The sequence below is a fragment of the Ursus americanus genome, chromosome 29 (assembly GCF_024610735.1).
Source record: "Ursus americanus isolate L20-20 chromosome 29, mUrsAme1.1.p, whole genome shotgun sequence".
NCBI classification, from domain to species: domain Eukaryota; kingdom Metazoa; phylum Chordata; class Mammalia; order Carnivora; family Ursidae; genus Ursus; species Ursus americanus.
In genome coordinates, this window is record NC_142155.1 from 21059057 (window position 1) to 21081758 (window position 22702).

A 22702-nucleotide genomic window follows, 5' to 3' on the forward strand; every position below is an offset into this window, starting at 1 on the left:
TAAGATGTGTCAATTTTTTTATTAGGTAATTAATAGAATAAACCTGTGTTCATAACTATCCAAACTTACTGGTTTCCTAAATATGTTTTATAGTGGTTTTATTTTGGAAAATGTACATCATTGTACTGGGGAGTTAGTGTTTCATCTGGATTTAAGGAAACTCCTTTTTTTTTTTTGTTTTTAAACAGGGAAGAGATGTTAAGCATTAGCATGGATTGTAGCAAAGGTGGTGGAATCTCATCATCTGGGGGTGTCTTTAAAAATAGTTTCAATGTTCATCTCCCTGTGACAGTTGTCTTAATCATAATCCGGGGTTATTTCAGTGGTTTAATGAAGGGGATACAGCCAGTTGTTCTCAGTGGTTTGTTTGTAAGGACTTGAGGAAATGGGCTTGTGTTTAAAAAAGAAAGAATTAGTTTACATACCAAGTATCAGAGTATTGTAAAGGCCTTAAAACTATAAAATATGCTACTGAGAGACCCCTTAGATTTTCCAGCCCTTGATACTTAAAAAAGAGCTGAAGCAACCTTGTGTGTCATTCCCTCCCCTGATATCTCCTGCCCAGCGCTCTGAAAGGGACACCCGGAAATACACACGATGGTGTGACCCGGAGGTGTCGCCGCTTGCCAGCTCCACCTCCCTTCGCTCCTTCTCCACAGGTGGATTTTATTACTTGCCTAGCGCTCACTCTTCTCTCTGAGGGCCTTGCTTCCTCCCCAGCCTGGAGCCTGACTCATATTGCAAGCATTCCAGCAAGTGGCTCACTGTTTGGTTGAGGACTGGCAGAACCATGCTAGACGTCATCCATGAAGTAGACGAAGTTAGATTTTGAGGGTTCAGGTGGTTCTCTGATTTTTGTGTGTGTGTATACTGAGGTAGTACCTATTTTTTTTTTTCTATAAATAGCTGTGTTGTAAATGTATTTTTTAGATTTTTTATTTCTATTTTTTAATTAGTTTTTAAATTCCAGTATAGTTAACATACAGGTTTATATTAGTTTCAGGTGTACAATATAGTGATTCAGCAATTCTGTACATTACTCAGTGCTCGTCATGGAAAGTATACTCTTTAATCCCCATCACCTATTTCACTCATCCCCCCAACCCCTTCTGGTAACCATCTGTTTGTTCTCTGGAGTTAAGAGTCTGTTTTTTAGTTTGTCTTTTGTTTGTTTGTTTCTTAAATTCCAAATGTGAGTGAAATCATATGGTATTTTTCCTTCTCTGCTGACTTATTTCACTTAGCAGTATGCTCTCTAGCTCCATTCATGTTATTGCAAATGGCAAGATTTCATTCCTTTTAATGGCTGCATTATATTCAGTTGTGTGTGTTTGTGTGCATGTGCGTGTATACGTACCCCTGCACCACATGTTCTTTACCCATTTGTCAATTGATGGACATTTGGGCTGCTTCCATAATTTGGCTGTTGTAAATAAAGTTGCAGTAAACATAAGGGTGCATATATTGTTTTGAATTAGTGTTTTCATATTCTTTGGGTAAATACCTAGTAGTGGAATTACTGGATCGTATGGTATTTCTGTTTCTAATTTTTGAGGGATCTCCATACTGTTTTCTACAGTGGCTGCATCAGTTTGCATCTTCACCAGCTGTGCATGTGGGTTCCGTTTTCTCCACATCCTCACCTATACTTGTTGTTTCTTGTGTTTTTGATTTTAGCTGTTCTGACAGGTGTGCAGTGACATCTCATTATGGTTTTGGCTTGCATTTCTCTGATGATGAGTGATGTTGAGCATCTTTTCATATGCCTCTTGGCCATCTGGATATCTTCTTTAGAAAAATGTCTGTTCATGTCTTCTGCCCATTTTTAATTGGATTATTTGTGGTATTTTTTTTTTACATTGTGTTGTATAATTTCTTTATATATTTTGGATACTAACTCTTTATCAGATATTCCATTTGCAGGTATCTTCTCCTGTTCAGTAGGTTGCCTCTTAGCTTTGATAATGTTTCCTTTGCTGTGGAGAAGGTTTTAATTTTGATGTAGTCCCAATAGTTTATTTTTGCTTTTCTTTACCTTGCCCAAGGACATATACTAGAAAAATGTTACCACGGCTGATGTCAGAGAAATTACTGTCTGTGCTCTCTTCTAGGATTTTTATGGTTTCGAGCTCTCACATTTAAGTCCTTAATCCATTTTGAGTTTATTTTTGTGTATGGTGTAAGAACGTGGTCCAGTGGTAAAAGGTATTTTAAATGGTGCCTCCAGGAGAGAGGACAGTTCTTTTTTGGGGCAAGTATCTACTTAATTGTTGAAATACTTTATAGCAAGTCAGCCATTGACACCCTATAGGGCATTTGACAAATGCTGCAAAAGAGATGATTCAACTCGAAAGTATTCAGTAAGCACGTGCCACAACCAGCACTTTAATCAGAATTGTGAAGCAGTTGACATTTTTATTTGTCACTTCCCTGTATCTTTCCTGGACTCTTCTCTCCCCACTCACCAGCTGCCCAGAGTTCTCCTGCTGCCTTCTCAGTGTTAAAAGCTCTTACTCTGGAATCCTACAGTGCCCCACACCGCAGTGTTTCCTTCAAACTGCCTCCCCACACCCAAAGTTATTCCATCTAATCACCAACCATGACTAAGTTTTCTTTGAAAGTGATATTAGGTGTTAAGAAGAAGATCAGTCAGATGAAGTGACTTGGTGTTAAGGGGCAAATGAGTGATACGTGTTGGTATCCTAGGAGCTGTCTTTATTTTCACAGGGGAACTGAATGTATTTACTTGAATGCATCACTAATTTCTAGTAGTTAATCTGAACCTGACTTATGACATTGGTGTAACCTTACCAGAGTCATTAAGTGGGGATATATTAAGGAAATACACATTTTTTTGAATAAGTTGTAAGTTTTGGTCATGATTGTAATTTAGATAAAACTAATTACAGATTTTTAAAAATAATTTTACATGATTTTTACTGAAAAATATACACAGTTCTGCTTCAAGACTTTCAGGGGACGCCTGGATGGCTCAATTGGTTAGGGGGCTACCTTTGGCTCAGGTCATGATCCCAGGGTCCTGGATCCAGCCCAGCTCAGCAGGGAGTCTACTTGTTTCTCTCCCTCTACCCCTACCCCGTGCTTGTGCGCTGGCGCACGCGCTCTCTCTCAAATAAATAAAATCTTAAAAAAAAAAACAACTTTTTCAATAGAAGCTAGAATTTGAAAATTCAGTGGAATCTCTTCAAAATGTTGGTGATTAAGTACAGAACATTGATGCTGTAGTTACAGACTACCTAGGTTAAACATGCTTATTTTATGTCTAACTATATTTTTTAGGATTTGATATGAACTCATGTAACACACAGCTATTATGATAGTATTTGTTATTATTTGTCTCATTAAATTATTATTATAGTTACATATGTACATTTGCATCAAAATTTAGTTTCTAATGAAAACAAATTTAGTCTCATTGACTAGTTTATTAATTATTCATTAGAAGTTTTAGGTGATTATGACCTCCTACCCCCAGTTTTCTCAGCTTTTTCTTTCTTTTGCTCAAATTGTGAGAAGGTGAATGGGAAAGAGGTAAGCCTAAAAATGCCAGTGGTTAGGGGAGCCTTGCTGGCTCAGTAGGTAGACCACTCGACTCTTGATCTCGGGGTTATGAGTTGGAGCCCCATGTTGGGTGTAGAGTTTAAAAGAAAAATGCCAGTGATTGGTTCCTTCATTTTTCTCTGTTATTATTGAAAGCTGCTCTTAATAGCTCTTACCATGATTTTTTCAAGTCATATTGGTTTAAAAAACTCCACTCCATTTAAAGAATTACATGGAGTGGATAATGCTGATGTCTTTATAAATCAGTGCTCATTTGTCTGAGATTATAATATGGAGGTTATTTAGACCACATCTTTAATAACCCCCAAAACAGTGGACAGATGTGAAAAAGTATGCAGAGTATTGATTTTTAAATTCATTTTTCTCTTTCAGTGATATTATTTGTTATTGCTCAGTGTAAGGGTTAACAGCTCCGCCAGCAATCAGAGCTCTGCAGGCTGATGGGGAAACACACAGAAATAGATTTTTTCCCAATCTTCCCTTAGAGGGAAGAACTGGAAGAAAAAGTAGAGGACTCAAACCCAAACTAAACCAAACCAGAACCAGCTGTCCCAAAGCTAAAACAGATTGTTATAGAAAATAGTTATGTGCTTTTAAAATTTTAGAAATTGAAAGAACCTTTTAAAAAGATTCCTATGACAGTAGTGAAACTGTACAAAAGAGACTGTTAAAAATACATAGGTGAGGACTAAACTGTTCCCGAATCTTAAAGCATTTATTACTAAAACAAATGCTTTTATTTTATTTAACCACCTAATGTTCTACCTTGTAGTGAAAGACTAGAGAAGACCTTTTTGCTTTTGTTTTTACAATTGATTGTAGATTATCAACCTGAAAGCTTAAAAGAGAAATCTTCTTTGTCAAAGAACTTTGTCAAAGAACAGATTATTTGTACTGCCCAGGACCAACAGTGAATTGTTTTAAACTCTTCCTTATTTTATTCATTAATACCTTAAGCTGTATGACAAATATCTTTATCTTATAGTTTTATTAAACAGTAAAGGAGATGAATTATGTATGGCCTTGATGCTGACTTACCACTGACCACAAAAAAGCATGACCATCCCATTATACTTATTTGCACCAGTTTAGAATTTATAGTGATTTTGGCAGAATCTATGCTGTAGCTTTATTCTTTCACAACTTTTGAAGAAGTAGTACTGAAGTAAACAAAACTGTTCAGATAAAGCAACTAAGTGATGCAGGACCAGAGGGGCCCTGCAGGACCAGCTAAGGGGTCTTTGGCTTCTCACGGTTTGGAAGTCCAACAGAGCCGAGAGGAGGTAAGAGCAGTTTATTGAAGACATAGAGAAAGCAGGTACAGACAAGAGTATCTGAGAGACTGAAAGGAAAAGGAGCATGAGTCTCGTCTGGAATTTTTTTGTTTTTAAAGATTTTATTTTTAAGTAATCTCTATACCCAGCGTGGGGCTTGAACTCACAACCCTGAGATCAAGAGTGGCAGTCTCCACTGACTGAGCCAGCCAGGCTCCTGGCCGTGGGGGGTGATCTGGAGTTCTTGTTGAGGTGGGTGGTCTGGTCTGGTGTATGTGTCCTTGTAGGTATCCAGGAACTTGTCCAACAAGAACGAGTGCTCAAGTGTCCTCCATAAATGACTTATGCCCTGGAGCTATGGGTCATGGTGTCAAGCCATTTGGAGTTATTGGTCTTGGAGAACATTCATGTTGATGATGGCCTTAGCCTGTCACTCCTTAGCTGTGATCTGTTGGGCTGGAAGACTCCACAAAGAAATCATTAACTCCTTGACCTTTATAAGGAAGACATACATTAAAGCATGTGTAAGGGGGCATGTAGGTCTTAGCAAAAAGAAAAGAAGCAAAGGAAAAAAACCCAGCTTTTTCTTTAATAACATCCCTTTGGTTTCCTTGTCTCATAACTATCTAAGAGAATACATCGTTTTTAAGCATTTCTGTGTATTTTAAAAGTATCAATTACTCATCAGTAACAGATAAGGTAATATATTGATAGATTATTTTTATTTTTTTGAACTAGGATTTCTAAGGAGCTCTCCCAGGAAAATGTGGTAGCTTATTTTTCATGAGTGTATTTGTTGGAAGGAAAAAAAATTGCATTAAAAGCATTTTAATTCACAGTTTTCACTGAAGCTGACTGTCCCCCGTCACTTTATCCAATTAGTAGGCTGTGAGACGATCCTATTTGGGACAAGTCTTCTTTTATTATTTATGTTCCTTTCTAAAGATAGCTAGTTGTTTTGCAGAATACTGTCCCCTTTAGATGTAGGACTTCTTTAAGAGAGGATTGTGAATGCTTCTTGTGGCTGGTGTTTGCTCCTTACTGTGCTAGCATGTGAGCATTTCACCAAGATTTTCTGAAAGCATGCCCTCTCTGCTTTTTTCTGAGAGACCTTTCCTCCATTATTGTGTATAGACTGGACCCTCGGCGGTTTTATCTGTGATTTGGATTTGTTCATGATAACACTTTTATTTTTGTTCAAGATAATAGTTTACAAAGAAGCCTTTATATTGGTCAGAGATACTGGGTCCTTGTTCTGCTTAAAAGCCTTCAGTGGTTCTCTCTGCTTAGGAAAGTTCTGAGCTTCCTCTAGTGACACATGAAGCCCGCATGTCTCCCAGCCCACCTTTTCGTGCCTCACCTCCTGCCTCACATTTCACAGATTTCAGGGCTGCTTTCCTTCCATGGATCTCAGGCACATTGTATGCAGCCTTGCCTGTTTTTCTTTGTTCTTGCTCTTCCCTCCCCTTGGAACATTAAGCTCTTTTCTACATTGCTGTCAACTCAGTCTGCAGGCTTTAAGAGGTGGCGCTCTCTTATTATTTTGTACTCTTAGAGGTTAAATGATACCTGGCATATAATGGATGCTTGGTAAACATTTAGTGACCTGAATGAAACTGCAGCTACACGGTAACTATAAGTTTAAATATGGGAAGTAACATTTTTGTGGAATTTGTCTAGATTCACATCAATCAGTACAAGATCAGGCTTTTGAAAAAGGCAGTCTTAAGCACATTTATTTAAATAAGCAGCTATATGATCTTATCTCCAGAGTTGAATTTGATTTAGTCAGTGAAAAACCAAACAATTATAAGTTAACAAAATAAAAATTTTGTATTTTTGATCAGTTAAACCATTTAGATGATACAGACTTGGTGTAATATATTCTTTCTCAAAAATGAATTGCAAATTGCCTATGTCATCATCACCAGCATCTTGTTTAGACTCTCTGTCCCTGTGTGCCCTCCCCACCATTTTGTACTTCATTTTCCTTCCCTAGGAGACTCTTCTTAAGCAAAGGACTAGCGCCCTCTAGGGGTGAACTGCAGATGCAGTGCAGTGCACACATTTTGAAAAGCACTGCAAAATTCTGGGAGAATTGTATGAAATACAGAAAATGATGCTTCATCCTTATTATGTAATTCAGGTTATATAATTTAATCCCAGAGTATCTCAGAGTGCTTTCACTTTGTTCATCACTTCCCCCAGCACTATTTATTCAGACAGATTTTTGTCCCACAGGGAGAAAATTTCCAAAATGAGAAGAAAGAGTGTTTTATTAAAATTTGATGTGGAAGGTTAAGACTACTGGCAGTTAGTATAGTCATCTGTGGAGGAAAGTTACCAGGCCAAATGTCTATGACTCAGACTTAGGGCAAAATAAAGAGCTTTTCTGTGTCAGTTTAACTATTTAATTCCTTTTTTTTTCATAAATTGGTCACTTGATCATATATTTCTATAGAATCCCAATTATTTCCACTCATTACATCTACTGCCACTTGCTCCGCATGATGTAATTTGCTGATTTTTAATTGTTAATTAACACTTTTAACACCCAATCTTTTGTGGTGAGAAATATGAGCCAATATTTATAAAGCACTTACAGACAGGGTCAGGTACCTAGAATAGTTCATTGTGTATGTATTTGTATTTCTTGTTGTTTGTTTGTTTTGTAGCTTTTTTTTTTTTTTCTTAAGGTTGTACTTTTAAGTAATCTCTACACCGAGCCTGGGGCTTGAACCCACAACGCTGAGATCAAGAGCTGCATGCTCTTCTGACTGAGCCTGCCAGGCACTGCTGTATTTATTGTTAATACGGTGATGATAAAGACGATGATAATGGTATCTTGCAGTTATGTAGCGTTTTTTATATGTAGTATTTCTGTGAATGCTCAGAATAATCACTTGAGACAGGAAAAAGAGGCAGTATTACATGATAAACAAGGCCTCAGGATTTTTTCAGGCATTACGGAAGTTTAATTAATCTATTTCTCTATTTCTTCCTAAAAAATTTTTTTAAAAGATCTATTTATCTATTTTAGAGAGACGGGGGGAGGGCAGGGGCAGAGAGGGTCCCAAGCAGACTCTGCATGGGAGCCCAGTGTGGGGCTCGATTCCACGACCCCAAGATCACGACCCAACCTGAAACCAAGAGTCAGATGCACCACCCAGGCTCCCCTCTCCTAAAATTCTTGAGAAATTAAGCCATAAGACTTAAAAACAGCTTTCCATTTTACATAGTTTCTTTTAAGTTGACACATTGCTTCTTAAAAATGATAATTTTATTCTCAGATAATAGAATTTTTGTTCTCTAGTTTGAACTAGAGGCCTTGTGTTTAAAGTTGTATTTTGCAGATGAGAAAATTGAGGCCTGAGAGTTCAGGCTGCTGGTGCTGGTTCATGAGACCTGTGGCAGAACTAGACTAAAATGCAGGCCTCCTAATTATTTTTCCCTTATTACATGTTTTCTTTTTTACTAACTTGGTTTTGAATGGCATAATAATATTATTATTATCCTTCTCTACACATGCCTAATTTAATTTTTCTTTACTGTTGCATAAATATGAAAAACGACACCTGGTTTCGGAAGGTTTCCTTGCTGTTAGAAAGAAGATTTAGTTCTGTCTGGCAAAGCAAGTTGTGAAATTGCCTTCCTATGAAATAAGTGTTCAGAATCACACTTCCTCTTTAACTGTCTGGGAGTGAGAATGACATAGGAAGTGGATGTGGATTGAAATGTGGCTTTGGCAGGGCGTGGGCGGGTACGGTAGACTGGAGAGCCCAGAATTCTCAGCGATGTGTGTTAGTTACTGTCATGGGAGACCTCATCCCGACTGTGTGCTAAGGATGTCAGACCTGTACAATAAAGTGATTTATTTTGTGAGATTAAGCCAGGATCAGGAACTACATAATATTGTTTACATAAATGTGATCCCTTTTAGGTTCAGGCTCTTTTAGAATTAGGCTGCTTTCCCGTTACGCTGGAGATACATAGAGAAGTACATAGATTTAGATGCACTGATGTACAGAGATTTATAAGCATCGCTCTTCTGCCTTGTGTTTAAGTAGGTCTTTGGCCTTATAAATTAAACTCATGCTTTGGCATGGGACTAAGGGAATTCTTACAGTGCTCTAATATGTGAGTAGAAAAGTAAGTGTTAGTACTCATCTCACTAAGTTACTTATCTGCATGCGTATGTGTCATACATGGAGTAGATATGTTCCTGTGAAGATCCTTGAAAATTGATTCATCTCTGAAATATAATTAAGGACTTGAGGGGATTGTCATTTAATGGTATCCCAAGGTAAATATTCTAATGGAAGGGATAATCACTTTATAACTTTTTTTTTTTTGCTATTTATAGGTTTTCTAAATTAGGACTGCCTAAAATGTGTTATGATGTGCTATTTCTTTTTTAAGGGAAATAAAGTGTTTTTTAAACCTTATTTTATTGTTGTATCATTATCTTGTGACATCAAAGATTCAACTGATATTTCTTGGGAATTAGGAAATCAAAATAAAATGTCAGTCTGTGAAGATGGGAACACTTGTTTTAATAATTTGACTCACTTTCAGTGTTACTCGCCATTTTTATAGGTACTATTGATATTAGCAGTTATTTAGAGCTATTGAGCCTAAATTTAATACTTAGATTATTTGTAGTTAATGATGCATTCATAGACAGTTAATTGAATATTGAAAAGCTCTGTGATTTGGGCAAAAGCACATAAGAACTAGTAAATATGATATGAAGCTCTTAAGGGAATTTTTTCTTCATTAATCAAAAATACTTTCTGGCACTAATAAAAAAACCTGCAAAACGTGTATATGGTCAACTAATATAATAAAATTTAATGGCATTAAAAGTTTTTTAGGATGAAAAACTCAACCGTCAAAAGTTTTCTTGCAGTTTCCATTAGGCCTTTTCTTGCTTGTTATGTATTCAGATAGTTTTGATCATATTTTAGATCTTTGCATTATTTTGTGCTGTATGTTCACTTGACATTTTGGAAGTGCAAAGAAGTTTGACTCATATGTACAAAACCCTTAAGAGTTTACCACACCAACTGGAAAGCACATAGGGCACATGTAGGTAGAATTCTGGTCTCTGCCTCTGGACCACTTCCTTGGCTCCTTTCATGAGAGCAGCACAAGGTAGTGCAGCCTAGAATCACTAAAAGGTGAGAAAATGGAAACATGCCAAGACACTGTGGAACAGCCATCTTAATAACCTGCTTTGACATTTGTCTCTCCAGCGCAAACCTTACAGTAGGCCAAGTATTTACAGGCGATATCCCTACTTGGCAGACTGAACAAAGCTTTTGGGAAATCTTTGATGGTTTGTGCTCTTAAAATCACAAGCTTGAATCAGGCCTGTGGAATGGAGGAAGAAGCTATTATAGGTTAAGTGTTGACTTCGTGCTGGTGTTAACATGGTTATAAAAACCCTCCATCACAAGAAGATTTATGTTGTGCAGAGGACGATTTGGGCAGAGGTCTTCCAACTTGACACGTGTGAATTTTTAAAAACTTTTTATTTTGAAATAAGTATAGACTCACAAGGAAGTTTCAAAAATAGTAAGTATGTAGAGTCTCATGGACCCTTCACCTAGCTTATATTTCTAGATTTTTAAAGTATGGAGTGTGTGTCTCTGGCATCCTGGAACTTGTGGCACAGAGAATAGGAAGACCAACTCAGGTCGGGGGCAGGGGTAAACACTTGCTCCTCCTGCTAAGGTTGTGCTGGCTGTTAGACCAGGGATCATGAAGTCATTGCCATTGCCTGTGTTTAAAAAATTGTAACCCCATGTGGTTGGCCAAGCCTATACTAGTTCGAGTATGTTAAAAATATAACATTCTGTGTGTCCTTAGGAGTTATTAATTTGAAGTTTACTCTTTTTTAGTTTTTAAATTTAAGTTTAGTTTTTAAGTAACGAGAGAATTAAAATGAAAATATCACTGCAAGAATGAACACCATATGAGGAATGTTTTCTACTTGTCCCTGTTCTTGTCTGAGTGTAAAGATGATCCCAGGTTCAGGACCAAAAGTTTAAATTGCTTTTCTCTCTGTAGGTTCGAAAACATGTGAATGATCTCTATGAAGACTTAAGGGATGGACACAATTTAATCTCTCTATTAGAGGTTCTTTCGGGAGATACCTTGGTAAGTTTTAAATTTCTTAATTTAGTTTGAAGAACATGTAGTCCTGTCCACATGGGACCGATGTGTTGTCAGCAGACACTGTTCAGATTTTTGACACATTCACCTTTGTGGTATTTGTCATTTAATGGTTAACCTTTCAGGCTGTGAATTCTGCCTGAAAAAAAGTGTTCTGGTTAGCTTCCTAATCATTTTCAGACTTCAAATGATGTGAATTTGGGAGATTGAAGCACTTTGATTACTTTGCTTATATAATCGGTTCTATAATTCAACTACCATTTTTGTTCTGGCTTCTTTTTTACCTTCGGGGTTTTTGGTTTTTTTTGTTTTGTTTTGTTTTTGCTTAGCAGAGGTTGGATGCATAATATAACCACATGTTAAAAGACTCACAAATAGCAAAGAAATAAACATTGCTTTCCGAAAAATGGTCTAACCCATTCCACAGGTGTCATTGCCTTCTTTGTGAACATTACTTCCCCTTCTTGGTTACTTGTTCTCCTTCATTATGTTCTGTTCATGCTCTTCTTTTCATTTCTGGTCTGTCTTGTGTCTTTGCTGTCCTATCTTCTGTCTGTTATATTCATTAGCCAAGGGAGCGAGATTTTTTGAAGACCTTACGATTGGTGAGTGCAACAGAAGCATGCGAATATGAACAGCATGAGGATGTGGAGGATGAGGATAAGGGGGTAGGTGTCGGCCCCCATAACTCAACTAACCTAGCCATTACAGTGCGGTGAGCGCTAACGTGGTAGAGAAGTAACCCACGGGTTCGGGCTCCTTTTTAGAAAATTATAGAAAGGACCAAAACCCACAGTGAGGTGGATGTGTGTGTACCAAAGAACTGGACGAAGGAAATATTTTCTCTTTAAATTTATTTATCCATTACTGTGCAGTGCATGGTAATTGAACATAGGTGCTTAAATTATATGATGGCATTTTAGCTAAAGAATTTTATATACCTTTTATATAAATACAGAAATCTTGACAACTAGCCTGCTGATTTTTATGCAAATTTGTTCCACTTCTGGAATTTATATTTCAAACGTGGCAACTATTGCCTTATTTGAAGGGACTTAGGGAAATTTACTTACTATTTAAGTTTATGCTTTAAATCATACTGGCAATAGGTATTTGATGGACATTCTTTACGTATTTTCTGTGTCTTGTTTTATTTAGAAGGGGGGAAGGTTTTAAAATTTGAAGTCCTGGTAGAACTACAGAGCTGTTTCACCTCATGACACTTGGTTGACTTAGCCCAATTTGCAAGACAGATAATGCTTCTTTTGTCGTCCACATCCCAAGTGCCCCTGATTCCATTGGAAACTATCCTTTTTTTTTGGAACCAGTGGATGAATTCATCAACAGTATTTCTACCTGTTACATAGAACCTTTTTTTCCATTCTGTAGTCTGCTGTCTGTTTCATTATGGTGCCTTTGGCTTCAATAACCTATTCATATTTGAGAAGCTAAGCTGTCAGGGTTTTTTTTTTTTTTTTTCCTTTTCTTCCTCTTGGAAGATTTTATGTGGTAAATTTCAACTCCATTCTCTGTATTTTTGTTAAGCATCTTCTCAGCTCTATCTCCTTATGTTTTTCTTCTGCAAATGTGTAGCTTTTCTCAGGGAAAACGGCATCAAGGAAAAGGATTATGGATTGTCAGTTTTCCTGAGACAGTAAATAATTGTGTCCATCCCTAAACATTGTAAAACTATTAGAGTCCAACTGATTTTGTGAAAAAGCTAAAATAAAATAAAGAGGAAATATATGGTTTTAATTGCATTTCTCTCTTCCTCTATCATGGCTAAGTAAAACTCTGTCTTTCTCCCTCTTGGTGATTTTTATACTAATTGCATGCTACTTTATCTCATTTTCATTAACATGCCATACGTATATAATTATAAAAACCCGTGTAACCATAGAGTTTATTGAAAAGGCAAAATGGGGAATGGTATTTAATTCTTTCTGTGCATCCAAAGCTAATAAACTGTAGGCTAGAATTGTAGTATAGTTATGACTATAAAAGTCTGTATGTTCTATGGTATTTTCTCTTTTCCTTTTATTTAAGGAAAACATATAGAATAAATCATATGTTTAAATAAAACATATTCAGAGAAATCCCTGGTTGTTTAAATTCAATTAGTATCTTTAGGAAAAATCTAATGGGTTTACCTGAATAGTAAATACTGTTTTGACATGTTAAGATGAGCATAAAGTATATTTATAGGCTATATTTATCATAAGAGTATTTAGCATGCTGAATGGTATCAGAAACTATGGTGTTTTTTATACCCTGAATTTTTCTATTCTTAGCCCAGAGAAAAAGGTCGGATGCGTTTTCACAGACTACAGAATGTACAAATTGCACTTGACTATTTGAAAAGACGCCAGGTATGATGTTTTTCAAAGACTATAATCATATAAACATATATGACTAAGTAAATCTACATAGAGACATGTCAGGGAGTGAAAAGGTTAAATTTGTGAATTGTAATAATTAAGTTCGTGGTTTTGTGAGACAAATATTTAAAAATACGTTCAAACATTTGCTCCAAAGAAAAGGAAGTTAATAGTAGGTGTAAGCCCAGAGGAATTATAAGTGGCTGCATTTCCATCTGAATAAGAGCTACTGGTTTTCCTTCTGTTAGAGTTGGAATGCTTTGCCTAGGAAGTTAATGACATTTTAGTAGCAACAGAATGTTAAGAATGCCTATGAACAGTTCTTAGTAGTGGGGCAATACTTTATTATTTATACTTAGTGTGAAAAATTATTTTTATAAAAAATAGTTTATATAATACTTTAAAAAACAGTGTAAACATTTTTAATAGTAGCGGTAAGGCAGTATTTTGTTTTTTTATAGTAGATAATATTGGGTAATCAAAAGTAGTTAAAAATAAAACGATATTTCTGACAACAGTCTCCAAATAGCTTGATGTTTTAGAAGAAATCTTGTTGGAATGAACACCATATTGGATAGGATCTTGATTTGGTGGCATGGTGGTATTATAGAGGTATAAGCCAAAGTATTGGTAATTTTTCAGTTAATAGAAAAAAGGAGAAAAAGAAAATTAGGAGAATGGAAAATTACTGAAAACAATGAGAAATCAGAGGTGACAACATTTTCCTTGTTAATGGAGTAAGGGGAAAAGGAGGGAGGGAAATGGGGAGAGGTAAACACTATTTTTTTATTATTCATTTATTTAGTTTATTATGGATATTAAAGTGCTCTTATTTTTTAAACTCCGATAAGCAGTGCTTAAATAGGTTAAATGTTATTTTTATTTACCTTATTATTCTTAATTCTAGTGGGAGTTTCCAGAGGGACTGTTGGTTAATTATGTTTCCTTGTCTGAAATGTTTTTGGCAGTGTTTTGTCCAGGAAGTAAGATGTTAGTTATTATTGTATTTAATTCATGATATTTAATTATTTTTATCCAGGATATAAGTGATAGGTATCATTACTGGCTTTGGTTACCTGAAAATGCATAATTTGATAGTTAATAAGCTTTAAGTCTGAGTGTTATTATTTTTTTTTATATTTGAGCAGCCTTCCAAATATCCAGTGACATATATTTATTTATCTTGGTAACAATTTATGGTAGATAAATAGAAAAACGATGCTAGTTTTTCTCCCCATTTTGTGACAGAAGTATAAGAAAGTTATTAAACTATTTTATGGTTCAGAACTATCTTATGGACAGTTTCTTAATGGTAAGCGTTTCTTACCATTAGAAAACAGTTTCTTAATGGTAAGAGTAAAATAAAGCTTATTTTCAAGTGACAACATTATATCTAATTTCAAAATATCAAGTATTTAAGAATTCTCAACTTGAGTTGTATTTTTCTCTTGAGAAGTGAGTACTTTTAATACTTGTTTTAAAAGAAAAATCAAATTAACAATTGTTTTTTCCTTTTTGGTTACTCTATAATTTGTAGTCTAAAATGAGTGGAGATAGGGAGTAACAGTATTTTGAGGATTACTGGTATTTAGATCACTTTGATTTTTAATTTGTATAATTTGGAATTGCTTTTATGTGGGTAAAGATAATTTGTGTGTTTGAAAAAGTTAGTTTCATCTCTTCTTTTCATATAACACAGGTGAAATTAGTGAATATTAGAAATGATGACATAACAGATGGGAATCCCAAGTTGACTTTGGGATTAATATGGACAATAATTTTGCACTTTCAGGTAAGCTTAATTTTTCTTAATTGTCATTTCTTTTAACCTCTCATTGCTGATTTTCAAGTGGTTGATGTGAAGAATGAGTTATACATTTATGTCCTATGAAAGAAAATAAATTTCAGGCTTCTTTTCTTAAATAATATATTTGAATGTTTCCTTTCAAGTAACATACTGTCTGTGAATCTGGTACCCTCTTTCCTGGTATCGATGAGCTTAGTATCAATGAGGTTATAAGATGATGCTTGTAATCTGTTGAAAACCGACCTCTGTGCTCGGGAGCGGAAATATATAATGTGAAGACAAGAGTTTGGTTATAGAGAGGAACAATCACTTCATTACTTTGCTGGGCAAAGGCTGCAGCAGGCCAAGGCCTTCAAAACTGCAAGCCCTCTTGGAGGAAGGGGCTCCCGGGATATATAGGGAAATACAGAATCTAGCTGGTTTCCACAGGAACTGTGTACATGCAGCCAGCCATGCTCATCATGTTTTCAAGGTGGTTCCTGGTTCTGAAACAAAAGGCTAAGAAGCGAGGAGGGAAGGTTTGTGGAAGAGAGTAAAAAAGGTTACTTAGTTTAAAATCGAGCTTCTGAAGCATTAATGCGGCCATTTTGATTTTTGCTCAATTTCCTGCGTTGAAGTGGTTTCAGTCTCAGTGTTGGAAGACAAAGATTTCTTTTTACTGAATGCAGACATATTTCTTTTGTTTATTGGACAGTATTACTTGACTTAGATACATGGACATTTTATGATTCGTTCCTTACTTAGAATGGTTTTTGTTGATATTCTAGTTTCTCAGCTATGAAAACTACTTTTTCCTGTTGATAGACACTAGATGGCAGTATAATTTTCATGAAGGGATCTCCTGAATTAGAAGTAGCCATATTTTGTGTAGGGCTGTGCTTTCTCGAAGTAGATTTGAGGAGAGTAAATGCAGATTTTTTTTTTTTTAAGGATTTAATTTATTCATTTGAGAGAGAGAGAAAGCGCGCGCACACACAAGCTGGTAGGGCAAAGGGTGAGGGAGAAAGAATCTGAAGCCGACTCTGTACTGAGTGTGGAGCCTGGGAGGGGCTTGGTCCCACCCCTGGGAGATCAGTTACCAAGAGTCTGAGGCTTGCCGACTGAGCCACCCAGATGTCCTGAGTAAATGCAGATTAATTAACTACGATTTAGCTAATACATCTGTGCTCATTGAGGGCTGATTTGGATTTTTACTATTTTGTAAAATGATGCATTTTGGAAAAAATGATCTTTATTTGATTTAAGGTGAATTCTAACTCTGGAACTTTAGTTTATTACCCATTTTCCTGCTTATGCAGTGTTCTATGTGCACCCCAGAGCCTGACCCATAGTAGGCAGGCAGCAAATCATACCTATTGACTGCTGTTCAGTTAGACCTTGAAAGAGAAAGAGGTAGTAGCTTGCCAGCTTCAGAAAGGAGCTGAGGTTTTGAACCAAATCATGAGAGGAGTAAGACTTATTCCTTAATTTGTAAAAATTTTCTGTGATTTAAGGTTTATAAGGGAATGGTGGAAAATAGTGTGCCTGGAGCTCTTTTGGGAACAGGATGAATCTGACAGGTAGAGCTGTAGGAATTAGAGTCTAGGTAGGTTCCAGGCAGCTGAACAAAATTGTACCAGTAGGAAATTGGAGGAGACCCCAGCAACCAGGTGTCATCAGCCAGACTACAGGGTAGCTAATACAGGTAAATGTTCCCTCAGCTGGGCTTTTGCCATCAGGAAGATCCAATAACAGGAGCTGGAGGCAGGACCCTAAAGAACTGAGGGCCCCCATTACTAGAGCACCCCTTCCTCAAGGAACGAGGGGATTGAGCACTGAACCAAGGCAGGGAGTTGGGCATGGAGCCAGACCTTGTTTCTAGAATTGGGTAAAGACTAAGTAGAATGGGCTGAAAAGCAAATTTCATGTGGAGATCCTCAGCAGCATTCTCAGGGATCCTTTAATTAGTCCTCAGTGGATCAGGTCCCAGAACTTCGAGCAGGGTTGAAACTGCAGGAACCCACATGGGAAGATTAAAGGCCTATTGGAGCACGGAGCCAGTCCCTTCATCACCAACAGAGCTGTGAGACAGGTGGGCGTGTCTGGACTTGGAGCACTCTGCGGCCGAGGAAAGCGCGAGGAGGCAGAGCTCAGTGTCACCACTGACTCCAACTTAAGGCAGTTGATGACATTGGGTACATCACTTAACCATTCTGACCTTAATGTTTTAGGAAACTGAGTCTATCAATTTTACGTAAAATAGATTGAAATGAGCAGGGTCTGTGGTTAGGGAGAGAGATGTGAAGAAGCTGAGGTGGTAATCTCCGAGGGGAGTGATAAAGGCCAGGACTCAGATGGGTATGAAAAACTGAATCCAAAGGATGACATTTTGAAGGAAGAAAGCAGTGGACTTGGCCATGGAGCAGAGAGGTCGAAGGAGAGGGATTAAAGATGACCCATGAACGGTTCAGCCTATAAAACAACAAACCCGCAGATGACTGAGAGAAGCAGGGTGATGGTCAGGGGAGGCAGAATACAGAAGCACCATCCGGATGGGTCTGATGGCCGGGCGGGCATCCCGAGCATCTGTGTGCTGGGCACTTGGAGATACATGAGCAGAGCTGGGAGGTCAGCTGCAGGTAACACACTTAGAGTTATCAGTGTAAGTGGTCACTGAGTCCATTGGAGAGAAGGGATCTTGAGAGGATTCAAGAGAAGAGCATGCGTGGAGAAGAGCTGAGAGCTAAGGACAGACATCTGGGGAAGCCCATGATTTGGGGTGCAGGAGGAAGATCCATCTAGGGAAACAGAAAAAACAACATTTGGGAGACAGATGGAGCAGCAAGAAAATGTCGTGTTGCTGAATTGGGAGAAGAGAATGTCCAGTAGAAAGGAATGGTGAGCAGTACGAAATGGCACTGAAGAACATGAGGAAATGAAGACTGAGAACTGGTGTGACCTAGAAGGAGGACATTGGAGACCTTGCAAGAAACAACTCCCAAGCGACTGGAAGCAGAAACCAGGAAATGACAGACCAAAATGTGAATAAATGGTTGGGAATTAGATCCTAAGTTTAGAGAAATTTAAAGCAGAAGGTCATTCAAAAAGAATTATGTATTAAGAAACTCTGCATTTCGTCCCTGGAGGAAAAAGGAAGACCAGCCACAGAAATACTTCTAATATAATCCTAATGATCCTCTGGCATAGATTATAGAATCCAGTGTATTTTAGGTCCCAGAAAACAAGATATTATGACTGTTAATTTATCACCAGTATTTAGAATTTAGATCCAGATCTGTTTAAAGTGGAACACAACAATGTTTTGGTAAAATAAAAATGTTCCTTCTTATTTAAATGAAATAACTTTTCTTAGTGCTATGATAATTTAAGATTAGAATGATTTTACTGGTTATGCCAAAATAGAAGGCTATTTATAGCAGTGGTAATCATCCTCACTCAAAGCGACTGGGCTTTTTTTTTTTTTTTTTTTTTGTCTCTATACTTTACATAAATAAGGGAAGTAATTTCAGGAGATCAATTTATTATTTAAAAAATATTTGTTACGAGCATCACAAACTGAATCTCTGAAGGTAAGCATTATCAAACAGTAGTCCTCTATCAGTAGCTCCGTGTGCTAGATCCAGAGATGCTAGGATAATGTTGTATGTTTCCGTGTCTGTTGGGAGTGTTCATAAATGTAATCTATTGGTGATGAATCCATCGCAATATAAATAAGGGATGTAGAGCGGGAGTGTTGTGGTAGAATCAGGAAGGTGTTAGAGAAATTTTCACTGGTACTAGAGATAGACTTTGCAGGATGAATGCCAGCTACCAGGTGGTGACTAAAGTTGGGCTATTTCTGGGAAAGGGAGCAGTGTGTGGTGGCCTGGGAATGGATAGTTGGTGAGTTTGGCAGGGCTGGAGGGAAGGGCGGATGGGATGCATGTCAGTGGTTGAACCTCTATCTTGCCAGTAGAAATACCAGCCATTACGCTTTTACATTCTCATGAATAATGTTCCATTGCCATGAAGACATTGAAAATAAAATAAACCCAAATCTGAGGCTTTATTTTTGCCAGCTTGTCTTCTAGGATATTCAGTTTTGCCATTAGAGATTGTTTAGTTTTCTCTTTCAGTGATTAATCATCATGCAGGCCTATCATTGACAAGCATTGGCAACATTGCTAACTTGGAATTGGAAATTCTTATTTAGAAAAGTATAATGAGTTCCATCTTGTGATCAGTCTAAAGACTACCTAGAGAATGGCAATTATCATGTTTTTCTACTTAGTCAAATGATACCTGCTTACGTGTAAGTCCAGTCATGCCATACTAATTTTCTTTTTACCATATCTATGACTCAGTTTTGGAAATATGCACACCTTGGATAATCAGGCTGCATATTGATTTGCTATATTTACAGCAAGGCCCTAGTAAAATTACATAATATTTAACTAGGGTACAATTATAAGAGTTACCTACGAAGTTTAACTGCCTTCATTCATGTATAAGAAACACATTTATGTGTTTCTTCTGGCTAAGCTTTTCATGCTTCAGATCATAAAATTGATCAGTTTGCTTATGTGAAAATCCGAATGATCACATAGGGAAAATGGCTTGGAAATTCATGTCATATGAAAATGTAATATGAAATATGAAAAATGCAATATGTAATATAAGAATATTATAAACTATGTTATGAGATTGATTTTATTTTATTATTTTTTAAAGATTTTATTTGGGAGAGAGAAATCGGGAGACTGAGCACGAATGGAGGGGGAGGGGCAGAGGGAGAGGGAGAAGCAGACTCCCCATTGAGCAGGGGGCCCTATGCGGGGCTTGATCCCAGGATCCTGGGATCATGACCTGAGCCGAAGGCAGATGCTTAAGCTTAACCTACTGAGCCAGCCAGGAGCCCCGATGAGATTGATTTTAGAAGCAATTTTTCTCGAGTATTTTAGGAATTTAGCATTTGTTATCTCTCCTTCAGCTATTGAATCATCCTGTTTTATTATTTTTTTCTTTTAAAGATTTTATTTATTTATTTGACAGAGATAGAGACAGCCAGATGGGAGTGGGAGAGGAAGAAGCAGGCTCAGCAGAGGAGCCTGACGTGGGGCTCGATCCCATAACGCTAGGATCACGCCCTGAGCTGAAGGCAGACGCTTAACGACTGCGCCACCCAGGCACCCCTGTTTTTGTTTTTTAATGGCTTCTGTTTTGAAAAAGTCTTAGTATTATTTACAGAGATTTTTGAGGTCCCCCCATTTTTTTGCAAGTACCAAAATTAGTTGGTGTTTCTTAAGAAAAAAATTTTACGTTAGAGTCTCTTTGAAACTACATTTGAAAGGCATTTTGCTAAATGACTCCTGACTGGTGTTAGCTTTCTGTTTGCTCTCAGATTTGTTGAACCACCAATAGTTTCAAAGGTTGATGCAAACTTTGGTAGTGTAACTGCATTTCAGAAAACTGAAAGTTAAAGTGAGGGTCAGAGTCTTCTCGTACGATATAGCGAAGGGTTTGCCTTGAAAGCTCATCAGTGTTATAATTTTACAGTGAGCAGTAATGTTTGTCTAAGAGGATTGGTGGCCAGAAATAAGCCACGGTGTCTAATGAGACACAGGGACCCAGCTGGCCAGATGCCATGGCATTTCTTGCGTTTGCTTTTCTCATAAGCAAAATGGCCTCGTGTTGAAGAGGATGGTCACAAAGTCTGTGGAATTAGAGGTCAGAGTGGAATTTTCAGACTTCTTGCCGAAGATCGAAGGAAGCCCTGGATTTTGAAATGAGTGAATCTGTGGAACTGTGATTTTCTGTAAATCAAATGGGGAATGTCTGTGGATGTGTCAGAGCTGAGAAAGAAGAACAGTATTTAGATCCTGCCAAAACTCCTTTGAGCCCTGAAAAATACTCTCCCGGAAGAAAATACTTCAGGAGAAAGCCGATCAAGACAATTGCAGGTGACACAGAGTCAGGAGAGCCAAACAAGCAAAATGAAGGCAAGAAGAAGAGTGGCATTCAGCTGTCAGAAGAACAGCCAGCTCTTTTCCTCAGGGGACTGGTACGGGAGGAGTCCGCCGCCCCAGACCCCACGCTGGAAGATGGGATTCCGCAAGGGAAGACACAAGTCGTAGTTGACGGTGTGAAACAGAAACTTGTGCCGAGTGCTGTAAGCAGTCTGTCTTACCATGGGGACACTTCTCCTGCTAATGACAGTGACACAGAAGCAAAAGTTAGTGACCTGGAGGAAAGGATTCCAGAAAAGGACAGCACTCCATATTGTGCAAAGAGGAAGGAACATTTAGATAATGCCAGCAGGAGAGAAATAACATTCCAAAGAAAAGCTGATGTCAATACGTTACGAAAGGCAGCCAGCTTAAGTTCCATTCACTATGGTACAGAGAAATCATTTGAGAGAAGTGGGTTTTCTGAAGACCCATCAAAAAATTTTAGCAGTGTTCAAGGAAAGCAAAACACTGAGAGATTTTGCCCTCATGACATGTACCATTTTCGCTTTGAAAAAAAGAGATGTCATTCCCTCTGTACCAATGTGTCCTCTGCTTCCAAGGACACAGACGGAAATGAGGTAAGTGAAACCTGGAGTCTGAGTTTAAGGTGTAAATAAGGACTCAGGTACTCATATCTGACTGAGGTTCTGTAATTTGTCTAATTTAGAAGTTGTTTTCATATTAGTTTATGTGTAAGTTGGAGAGTTCTTGGTGCACTTTGTTATTTGTAACCTTAGGTTTGATTAGTATGATTTTTATTTTCTGTGATAACCACATTCTTTGATCGTACTTAAATTTAAACCCCTGTACATTTTTGTTATTGTTGGAAGACTTAGAAAAGCATCACTGTAAGAGAATGCACATCTTTTGAAGTTCTCTAGTTCACGTTCCTTGACTTTTCCTATGGATGAGCCTTTGGAGACTTAGCTGCAGTGTAGGCAAAAATTGCATCAGAAAACAGTCACGAGAAGCTAATAGCTTCATGATTAATATCAGGAGGATACAGTACAGTGATCATTCAGTACTGACTTGCTGATCCATAAATTCGAAAAGCCAATTCCAGCTCTCTACCAGTTTTCATGCACAGGAACACTCACATAATTGCTTTTAATTCTGTGTGTGTGGGTGTGTGTGTGTATGTGTGTGTGTTGGGTGGGTATCACAGACGAAATCGCCCAAATCTCTTTTGTCTCTTTGTTACGTGAGTTTTTCCCCAGCCCCTGTCTAAAATCAGAAATCATTTGGGCAGCATGTCCTAGGAATTTCAGTATGACACCGACTGCCAGGAAGTTGAGATCTTTATTCCTAACACTGATATTTAGCTTTAGACAAGTTACTTCTCCAGGGTTTTCACTTGTCTTTGAAATGTGAGTGAATATTTATTTACTTGCTGGAGACATGCATTACCCAGACAGCCTCTACGTGTTACTAGGTGGGAGTGGATGGCCTTTTCTTTAAGCTCGTTCTCACTTTGTCTTTTAACAAAAACTCTGGACA

General features: G+C 37.5%; 1 protein-coding gene across 24 annotated transcripts in view; it reads left to right on the plus strand.

The window, feature by feature from the left end:
- The window catches only part of DST (dystonin), a 452944-nt gene that overhangs the window by 224201 nt on the left and 206041 nt on the right, over window positions 1-22702 (plus strand). For 13 of the 24 annotated variants that reach the window (XM_087856995.1, XM_087856988.1, XM_087856983.1 and 10 more), the window contains 4 exons: window positions 10929-11018; window positions 11603-11701; window positions 13325-13402; window positions 15111-15203. In XM_087856995.1, the coding sequence (XP_087713121.1) occupies window positions 10929-11018; window positions 11603-11701; window positions 13325-13402; window positions 15111-15203 (360 nt within the window). Of the gene's footprint in view, window positions 1-10928; window positions 11019-11602; window positions 11702-13324; window positions 13403-15110; window positions 15204-20683; window positions 21784-22702 lie in introns of those variants that run through there. The other 11 variants (XM_045802802.2, XM_045802888.2, XM_045802840.2 and 8 more) reach the window with 3 other exon arrangements.